Source organism: Clupea harengus, chromosome 23 (genome assembly GCF_900700415.2).
Source record: "Clupea harengus chromosome 23, Ch_v2.0.2, whole genome shotgun sequence".
NCBI lineage: Eukaryota > Metazoa > Chordata > Actinopteri > Clupeiformes > Clupeidae > Clupea > Clupea harengus.
In genome coordinates, this window is record NC_045174.1 from 14035520 (window position 1) to 14046355 (window position 10836).

General features: G+C 46.5%; 1 protein-coding gene across 2 annotated transcripts in view; it reads left to right on the forward strand.

Annotated features, from left to right (window-relative positions):
- LOC105891193 (protein bicaudal C homolog 1) overlaps positions 1-9793 on the forward strand; it is a 73687-nt gene extending 63894 nt beyond the window's left edge. For both annotated transcript variants that reach the window (XM_031560779.2, XM_031560781.2), the window contains exons 14-21: positions 1153-1309; positions 1617-1776; positions 3144-3183; positions 3933-4087; positions 4935-5094; positions 6041-6201; positions 8118-8217; positions 9508-9793. In XM_031560779.2, the coding sequence (XP_031416639.1) occupies positions 1153-1309; positions 1617-1776; positions 3144-3183; positions 3933-4087; positions 4935-5094; positions 6041-6201; positions 8118-8217; positions 9508-9635 (1061 nt within the window). In that variant the 3' untranslated portion in view covers positions 9636-9793. The remainder of the gene's footprint in view (positions 1-1152; positions 1310-1616; positions 1777-3143; positions 3184-3932; positions 4088-4934; positions 5095-6040; positions 6202-8117; positions 8218-9507) is intronic.
- Positions 9794-10836: the final 1043 nt, after the last annotated feature.

The following is a 10836-nucleotide window of genomic DNA, read 5'->3' on the forward strand; positions in this document are numbered from 1 at the left end:
ATGTGCAGAAAGAGCACTTTTCTGTGAACAAAATCTACGGTGGAAATGATTTCAAAAGCGTGTCTCAACCGCAGCCAGATGTCCTTGCGACACTCGGCCCAAACAATACATCAGTTACCCATGCCTTGCCCCCTCATAGTCAGTGCACACTGTCATAACCTCCCCATAATTAAACCTCTTTGTCTTTTCCCTCTCAACGGGATCATGAGACAGACAGAGAGAGAGACAGCGAGAGGGAGATGGGGAGAGAGAGAGGGAGAGAGAAAGGGAGAGAGGAACCAAGAGATAGAGAGAGAGAGAGAGATGGAGAGGGAGAGAGGAACAGAGAGATGGGGGAAAGAGAGAGAGAAAAAGAGAGAGTGAAAGAGAGGGGAACAGAGAGATGGGGGAGAGAGAGAGAGAAAAAGAGAGGGGGGAGAGAGAGAGAGAGGCCAAGCCATTCACCTCCTTTTGGTCTGTAGCCTTGTGCTGTTTGCATTGGCCACACTTGTGTTGGGTCAGGAGAAAGTGTCTCTTTTTTCCTCACAGTTCCTCTGACCGAGACAAGAGCTCAATTAAAAGTGTTATTCCAACAGAGGACAGCTGCAGTAATTGCGGTAGTTGACGTCAGCTCTCTTTGATGTTTTTGAGGTGTTGCATGCCATACAGGGGGAATGCTCCATGACTGGTTTATTATCATAGGAGTGCAGAGTAATGGGAAGGTTTGGGTGTGGTTTGATGATGTGTGTGTGGGTGTATGTCTGTCTGTCTGTGTGTGGGTGTATGTCTGTCTGTGTGTGTGTGTGTGTGTGTGCGTGCGTGTGTGTGTGTGTGTGTGTGTGGTTGTGTGGGTGTGGGTGTGTGTGGGGGTGTGTGTGTGTGTGTGTGTGTGTAGGGGGGTTTTTGTACTTTTTGGCCTTTGGTGTGTTTGCACTTACCTTGGTTTATTTATTTGTTTCTTCTAAATGTAAAAATGGCATCTATATGTGTGTATGTATAGCTGTGATCCACTGACACATTGAACATAAAGCTATAGTAGAGGTTAATGTTTGGGTTCTTATCCTACACAATGTACATAATATCAACACGCAACTATACACTCGTGTCTCACATAGCACTTCCTGGTTTAGCGGCCGTGTCTCAAGTCGTGTTGTTCTGATTATGACCCGTCAGGTTCTAATGATGCGTTCGTGGAGGTGGGGATGCCTCGGAGCCCCTCCCACTCGGGCAGCAGCAGCGAGCTGAAGCAGATGCTCGCCTCCTGCCAGAGCAGCTTGGGGAAGAGGCAGGCCCTGGAGCTGCTACAGGGCACCAAGAACTCACACTTACAGTATGTACACACACACACACACACACACACAGACCTACACAGCCACACAGAGATGAACAGCTTCAGTTTGGCCTGTCAGTAGTAATCAGATTATAGTAATTACAAGTCTATACTGTAAATAAAGATCATTGAAATCATCTGTTAACTTCCATCCATTTACTTTTGCTTTCATCCTCACTCTTACCTTCTCTCTTCCCCCTACTCTCTCACTATCTCTTCTCTCTCTTTTTCTCTTTCACTCTCTATAAATGTTTCTCTCTCTCTCTCTGTCCCCCTAATCTCTCCTTCTCTCTGCTTCTCCCTGCAGCTCTGACTGCCTCCTGTCCGACTCGGACTCCAGTGCGTCTGAGGGTCCCGTGGCAGATAAGCGGGCACCGGGCAGCGAGCGGGCAGCCGAGAGGGCTGCGCAGCAGCAGTACTCAGAGCGCATCAGTCTGTCACCACAGACGTCCTTCGACAGCATGCAGGTATCCGAGGCAAGCAATCTCTATAAATGGGTCCGGGGTCAGACTTTATGGGGTTAGCTTCAGCCAGTTAGCGTCAGCTATTTTGGTGCCAAAAAATGGGAGCGTGACAAATGAAACAAGATGTCAGCCGTAAAAAATGTTGTGCTTCCTGCAGTTAGCATTGCATCAGCCATTGAAATGAATGGAAGTGGAATTAGTTACTCTCTCGAGGTCATGTGAGGGGCACAATAGGCTTACATGTTGTTCACATGGAATTAAAATTACTAAAATGGCAATGGCTTTAAAATGCACTGAATGGTGAGATGTAACTTGCAAATGCTCCAAGATATTTAAGATACTAATAAGTGTGCCATTTGATTTGAATATAATTGGTAACATGTAGCTAACATAAAAACAGGGTTAGCTAACATATACAGTAAACTAGTATGCTACTTTAATGTAGCCTAAGCCTTAATCAAGCTTTTTTTTACCCCAGGCAAAAACATTCCAATACCCAACTCTTGTGTGATCATCTATTCTGAAGGCTTTTCCCCCTTAAATGAAACGAGCAAAGAAGAGACTTTTCAGTCCTCAGTCTAGCGCACTCTTTGTTGTGGTGTGTTGCACTTTACCCTACTTGCAGACGAGTGCATGTTAATGCGTACGTAATTAGAGATTTCTCACAACAAGCTCCACATGCAGAAGTCCTGCTGTGGTTTACTTCCACCAAAGCACTGAGACGACTGTTTCACATACCAGAAAAACCAACAGGGTTTAGTCTGGGGCCACTGTAATTAGCAGCATCGGAATCAGTGACACAAAGTAATTAAGATGACTAGCCTGGCACAATACACCTCTGTTCCCAATCTGGACACAATGAAAGTGGGTCGACACATCTTCATGTGTGTATGATTTTAATACTGGTTCAACATGGCACATTTACTAGTTTTCCTCAGCATCTGGAGGAAATGTGTAGGCAGTATCATGTGTTTCCTGCATATGCCTTAGCGCCAACCACATATGCTAGCATTAGCGTCTGAGTGGTTGTTGGTATACTGGTTCCTTTTCCCATGTGGAAACAACCTGGCTCTACCCTTATGTGACCCCCCCCCCCCCTTACCCCCATGCCTACCACAGACCCACAATGCACCTCTCTGTTGGGGAAATTCAATCTCCCTCAGTGTGTGTGTGTGTTAAACGGTTTGGACAGAATGGGGCGATGTTTAGCTTGTGCCTGTGCATCGAGCTGTCACATGAGCCGACTGCACAGAAAACCTTTCTCCTTAACCCTTACAAAATGTGTGTCTCTGATGGTTCTCTCTATCCCTCTCTCTTTCGCTTTCTCTCCCTCTCGCTCACTCTCTCTGTCTCTCTTTTTCTCTCTCTAGGCATTCGACTATGAACAGAAAAAGTTACTTGCGACCAAAGGTATGTAAAACTACATCCTTCACATCCACAAAGTACTTAAAGCAAATCAGCACTCCATCCTTCCTGCGCCCGTTCAAAAACGGCAGCACTTGAAACAAATGGGGAAACATGAGATGTTTAGTCTGTTTTGCTAAGCTAAGAATTAGAACAGCGCTGCCTTGTTTCCTCAAAAACTGTCTGTCTCGGCGCAGTGTGTCATTACGCTTCTATTTCGGAAGTGTGGAGAAACCAGGAAACCGGTTATAAACTTCTCTTGTTGTGGATTGCAGTGTTTTTTTCTGGAACTAAGCATAGGTACTCACAGGAAAGCTGCCAGTTAGGCTGTGTGTACAATATCTCAAACACTGGTGGCGCTGTCTGTGTTGTTTCAGTAGCCATACAGACCTACACAAGGCCGTGAGAGCATATAAGCCAGCAATTACACTCATGCCATGCGGTGACCACATAATGAGGCCCCATACATTCAGAAACGTCTCTTACTTATCTGAAGTTACTGGGACAGTGTTGCTTATAGGGCGATTGCCTGAATATAATGTGAGTGGTCATTCTGATGGCTTATGAATCCCAAGACAGGAAAGGAGTGATGAGTCTAATTAAAGCGAAAGTGAAAGTGATGTTAGCAGGCTTTCCGAACCCAACCTATACAGAACAGAACTCCCAGCCATCACAATAGTTAAACCGCTCTCTTCAATAGGCAGGCAGTGCACATGCAAAATACTCATACACTCATCTCTGTTTGCCTCTGTCAGCCATGTTGAAAAAGCCAGTGGTGACTGAGGTACGAACCCCCACCAACACCTGGAGTGGCCTGGGCTTCTCCAAGTCTATGCCAGCTGAGACCATCAAGGAGCTTCGCAGGGCCAACCACGTGTCCTACAAGCCCACCATGTGCACCACGTATGAGGTAACCCCAACGACCATTGCACTTCTCAAGCCCCTGGCTAGTGCCTCATCTCTGCTGCTAGCGCTAGGATTAGCATGAGGGACTTGATCTGGACCAGTGGTTCCTAAAGTGTGGGGCGGGTTGAGGGTGAAGAAAGGGAACGAGCACTGCGTGTGTTTGTGAGTTTATAGGAGTCAAGTGACACAAGGGTTTTGTAAGCCGCTCACAAAAGAGTTGCTTACTATATCTTAGTATAGAGTGCTTTAAACCTGTTGCATAGGCACAGTGTAGTTAAATAAGTTGTCATGTATGCCATGTGTTGTCATGTATGGCATTCCATGTGGAGATTATAGTGTATTTCCATCAAGGGGTCTGTAGACTATAGAGGTTTAATCAGAGACAGTATAGGTTTAGTGTGTGTTAGCCCAGATCTCTGGGCCGTGTAGTACAGTTGGGTTGGGTTGACAGTGGTACAGTGGTAAATAAGTCGGTTAGTAATCAGAAGGTTGCCTTGAGCAAGACACTGAACCCCTAATTGCTCCTGATGTGCAGTGTGCCATCAGTGTAAAATGTAAAATGTGTATACATTGTAAGTCACACATATGTAAGTCGCTTTGGATAAAAGCGTCTGCTAAATGACTAAATGTAAATGTAAATGTATACCAGCTCTGTGGATACTGTGGATAAATCTGTCTTCCCTGGTCCAGAATCCGGTTCAGTTATACTGTGTGAGAGGACCCAGAGTCTGTGGTTCAAGCCTAGGCAGTGATGACAGTCTGGTATCCCGAGAACTGATTACTGGGCAGTGCCGGGTGCGGATGAGCAGTTGCACCGGGCGCCATGGTAACGGCCGTCTGTGTTCTGTCAGGGATCGCCTCTGTCGCTGTCCCGTTCCAACAGCCGAGAGGGCGTGGGAAACGGCAGCGAGTCGGACAACTGGCGGGAGCGCAACGGGGTTATGGGCGGGCTCCTGTCACACAGCGAGCTCACAGCAGCCCTCAGTCCGAAGAGGAAGCAGAATAAAACAGGTGAGCTTTCTCTCACCATAACATGCCGGAAAATTCTTGCATTTACTGTCTCGCATTTACTCTAGTTTGCCCTTCGTCAGTTGACTTGAATTTGCTCCTAGCTTAGGGTGGCTTGACTGTACCTCAATTGTATTTGGGTAATTTGGATGATGACAAATGAATAAATGTAGACATAAACGATGACCTGTTTGATTAACTTAATGTGATCACAGTACAAAAGAGGTTTACTTTGTTGATTAAGAAGCATCAAAAGTTTTACTTTGTTGGTTAAGTAGCATAAAAAGTTTTACTTTGTTGATTTAGTAGCATAAAAAGTTTTACTTTGTTGATTAAGTAGCATGCTCTATGAATGGGGATTACATTGTCAAACACTTTGCCTTATAGGCAGCCATTTTGGCTCTAATACTCATCAGTGTCTGTGTCTGTATCAGAGCAACAGGGTCTCACTTGGTCATTACCGCCAACAGGAAATACCAAAATCCCAAAGATGTTTTAAATGCTTTCACGCTGAGATTGGGTTGCGAAAATTCCTGCGAATGAAATAAAACAGGCTTGCAGCATACACACTTCCTCTCCTATGCGTTCTGCCAGTATCAGGATACCACATCCCTCCGTGTGTGTGTGCGTGTGTGTATGTGAGTGCACATGTGTGCGTGTGTATGTGTGTGTGATACTGTAGCAGAGCACTGCTAACACTACACTGCAGTCTTCTGAATAAGGCTAAGGTGTTGAATTAGCATTTACTTATGTACATTTACGTCATTTAGCAGGAAAAAGCTTTTTCTCCTTCAGTATGTGTGATTCATGGGTATCAAACCTACAAGCTACAGGAAGAGTACTTATATTCACATTTTGCTCACGTGTGTGTGTGTGTGTGTGTGTGTGTGTGTGTGTGTGTGTGTGTGTGTGTGTGTGTGTGTGTGTGTGTGCGCTTGCATCGCCTCAGCGGAGCACTACCTGAGCAGCAGCAACTACATGGACTGCATCTCCTCTGTGACGGGCAGCAACGGCTGCAGCCTCAACTCCTCCTTCAAAGGCTCGGACCTCCCCGAGCTCTTCAGCACGCTAGGCCTGGGCAAATACACCGACATCTTCCAACAGCAGGAGGTGAGTACAACATCAACCAGGTGAAACGAAATCACATCTGCCGTCCTACAGGCTGCTGTTGTATCCCTGAAACATCTGATTCTACTGGGATAGCCAGATGCTTCTGAAGGACATGTTTGGCTAGGAAGGGATGAGCAGGACAGGGACAGGGTTAAAGTTAATCAGATCCCTCATCCTACAGGCTCCTCTTGCAACCCTAAAACGTCTGACTCTGCTGTCATTCATACAGGCACCCCCTGTATTCAATGATTATACAGTGTTGCCTTACTTACACTTCTCAATATCCTGTACATCCTACAGTATGTTCTCCTATGTGTGGTCAGAGGCTGATGTGACACTGCACTCTCATTAACTATATGTGTGTTTGCAGCAGAACTATTGGAAAGTCACACACGCTAGCAGCTACCAACTGAACCCTAAACTAGAGATCGCTAGGATACTCCACACTCACTCACACACACTCATAACTATTGGAATATTGCACACGCTAGCAGCTAGCAGCTAGCAGCTAAGATGATTCTCTACGCTAGAGATAGCTAGGAAAAAAACTATATTCATTCATATTGTATACAACAGAATAATGTCAGTATAATGCTACTATGGACGGGCGCCAAATAGACTGGGTGCAACTGTGCATAAATGTCAGTGCTTTCCTCATGAGGGCCACTAAGATAACACTGTTACTCTCCTGACAAGCAGCATCAATAACATGTTGATGATCTCACCTTATTGGATAGGCATCAACTCCACAACACAACAGCAGATCGATTCAGTTGAACGCATGGGGGCACCACACAAAGTGGTTTGCTCATGTTGCCTGTAAGCTTAGCTAGCAGACGTCTGTCGTAGCTTTTTTGCGCTAAATAAACTTGTTTACTCCTTGACAAAGGAGACTTGGGGTTTTGTTAACCAGATCAGGGGAGAGGTGCGACTGTTTTGGGTAATGCTTACATTTCACAGTAAGAGATCTGTTGAAATCACAAAATGAACGAATTCATAATGTTCCTCATGTCTTCAAGGCAGCAAAAATACAATGAAGTCTGTTTAATTCCTCATAAAGGTTTGTGTTCCCTGTGGGCATTAGTGGGCAGATCAGAAGGTTGATTTGCAAGGACAATTTGTTGAGTTGAAGTTGAACATCGACAACTGTGCAATGTCATTGCAAAAGCAGAGCATGTGAGCTCACTTCCATAATGGTGGAGACAGTGGAACTGGAGTTCATCTAAGGTCTGTCAGTTTCACAACTAATTTGGACATTGAACTTTAGAAAAACTCTGAACACTAGAACTTTGTTCCAGTTCAGTAATTCAACCCCACTCGCCAAATGACTGGGATTGACATTAAACTTTGGGTCTCATTTTTGAAATGTCAGCATCTACCACCCAAAGAAAGAAAAAAAACACAACTGAGATGAGTGATGGAGACATTGCTTACTGCAGAGCAATGAGGAGTTAGTGTGTGTAACTGAGTAAGTGTGTGTGTGTGTGTGTGTGTGACTGAGTAAGTGTGTTTGGTTTCAAGAGGCTTAAATTGTGTTTCAAAGTTATAAACCATTTACACGCAGGTAATAGGCAACACCCAAAAGTGTAGATACCCAAATCTGAAATCTCTCTCCCTCTCCCTGTCTGTCTCTCCCTCTCTCTCCATCCCTCTTTCTCTCTCTCTCTCTGTCCCTCTCTCTCCCTCTCTCTTCTCTCTCTCTCCCCCTCTCTATCTCTCTGTCCCTCTCTATCTCTCCGTCCCTCTCTCCCTCCCTCAATCTCTCTCTCTCCACCTCTCTATCTCTCTGTCCCTCTCTCTCTCTCTGTCCCTCTCTCTCTTCTCTCTCTCTCCCTCTCTCTCTCGCCCTCTCTCTCTCTCCCACTCTCTATCTCTCTCTCCCTCCCTCACTCTCTCTCTCTCCCTCTCTCTCTCAGATTGATCTGCAGACGTTTCTCACTCTGACAGACCATGACCTTAAGGAGCTGGGCATCAGTACCTTCGGAGCCCGGAGAAAAATGCTGCTCGCTATTTCAGGTAACAAGCCACATCATCCTATTTTCTCCCTCTGTCTCTCCCCCTTTGCCCTTATTTTTCAATCTCCTTTTCCATACTCTTCTCTCTCTCTCTTCCTCTCTCTCACACACACACACACACACACACACACACACACATGCATCCACAAACACACAAATGCACACGCAATGAAACATTATTACCACGGTAAAACCACCATTGCTGCACCACTAAATAGCTCATCCTGATTTTCCCATTCTAACCCCGTCCACAAGCCATGCCCTCAGCAGCATAGTTGCAGATGATAACTAAGCAACTCTAGGTTGCCTGGTTATTGCATCGACATGCAAATGCGGTCTCCATGGTTTCCCAGGAGGTATTTACATCCAAGGTGAAGCCTCTTTTGTGCGCGACACAAATGGCAACCAGTTAAGGCGCTAGAGAAAGCTAAAGCTTGACAGCTGTGGACAGTGGCAGGGATGAGGGCAGGAGACAGCCCGCCCCAAAAAGTCCAGAAATAATAATAGGTTCTGTCTGCCAGAGCAACTTCTTTCAATGACAGCCAATTCCTCCTGGCACTTAATAGTCACCACCAATGGGACCTCACAGCAAAGACACTTAGGGGGAGGGGGGATGAGGTAACTCACATCCCCCCCATGGTTTCACTGCTGAGGTTGGCTGTAATTTGTGATAATGATGAATATTTGTAAATCCTTGAGAGCAGCTGTAGAGGGGTCAGAGTAGGGGGGGGGGGTGCAAGGACAATTTGTTTCTGCGGACAGGAAATGACTGTGAGCCAGTGTTTATGTCAGTGGCGTCCTCAAGGGCCATGCGCAAATCTACTGTAATCTCCACTGATGGAATCTCAAGGCCCCGGAATGAGGAGAGAGAGAGAGAGAGAGGATAGAGAAAAAGCGAGAGAAAGCAAGAGAAAAAGAATGAGAGAGGCAGATAGAGTGTGTGAGAGAGAGGGAAGGAACGAGAGACAGAGAGAGAGAGAGGAGTGTCCTCCCTCGCCTTTTGTCCTCAGAGCATGCAGAGATTGCAGAGATTCTGGCACTGAAGCACAGCACCAACCATAAACACTGCCTTTTCCCCCACACTGTAAAAAGAGGAGAGAGGAACACACACACAAAGATGAGAGCACAATGAGAGCACAATGCCTATTAGAGGATTTGCCTTTTTTACATCTGTTTATGTGTGGTATTCATTTTGTGTGTGTGTGTGTGTGTGTGTGTGTGTGTGTGTGTGTGCGTGTGTGCGTGCGTGCGTGCGTGCGTGCGTGCGTGCGTGCGTGCGTGTGTGTTACAGAGTTGAACAAGAACCGGAGGAAGCTGTTCGAGCCGCCCATCCGCTCATCCTTCCTAGAGGGAGGGGCCAGCGGCCGCCTGCCACGCCAGTTCCACTCGGACATTGCCAGCGTTAGCGGACGGTGGTAGGGGTCAACCCCTAGGGGTCACGGATGAAACTGAAGATGACTGAACCCTCGGATCAAACCGTCCCCATCATCCAACATCTCCTCCAATGTGTGAAGCCATCCCATCCCAGCCCTCTCTTAAAGCCATGTCCTCTATGACCCCCCCCCCCCCAAGTGAAGAAATACCCCCCCCCCCCCCCCCCCCCCAAGCATCAGTCAAACAGTGCAAACTCAGCAAAGTGCCAAAAGAATGTCAGCAGCACACCAGTGCGCTTGTACCTGTGCTGGTACAGCACTGGTGTGTCCTCAGTCCTGTCGCCATACGCATCGGTACGCAGAGCGGTACGACGCTACAACCCCGAAGGGAAGGAACTGCGAAGGGTGCTGTGGCAGCCAAGGCCCACTGCCAAAAATAACAGTGGGCCAAACACACAGCAACCTCCCTCTCGCTCTCTCTCTCTCGCTCTCTGTTTCTGTATCTCTCATTATGCTTTCCTGTTTCAACCCTTCTTGATGCTTTGCACTTTACTTGGCCTGTGGATGCGCTGATGTCTCTGTGCAATCCCAGGGTCCTTCGCAAGCACTTATGTGGATACCAAATGGAACTGTGCACGTTGTGCACGCGTGTGTCTCTGTGTGCACGGTGTACAGCCAAGGTGCCTTTTGTAACCCCGCCCCCTGCCCCAAATGAACATAAACCTCTATGCAGCGCAAAAGGAATCTCCTCTTCCTCAAACCTCTCTGTGCTTCCTCTTCCTCTGTTTAATGCACATCTCTCTGCTCGTGGTGGTGTTTCACCGCAGTGATGCTGACCTTAGAGAGTCGTGGATGATCTTCAACAGGTGCAAGTAAGTTGAGTTGTGGTATGCATGTCTGATAAATAATAAACATGTCCACTTTATTTTATTTTTTATTTATCAGTGCTCTGCCACTCTACCCACATCAGATCCTGAGATTTGAAATATTAATTTACAGTTATAAAAGGGAGTCACAGACCTGACGCTGTGGGATTTTGTCGTTTTTTTTCCAGACATTTTTGCATTAGCCTTCAGAGGCTTCATGTATACCATGTCACTTCCAAACATTCGATCATTCCATGGGATAGAACCTAGTCTTTGGCATGTGTGTAAGACCTACATCACTGCCCTGTTCTTTTAACTACCTCTGTTTTTTCTTATTCACTCCTTCTTTTTCCTCTTTGCCATTTGCCTCCATCCTTTTGA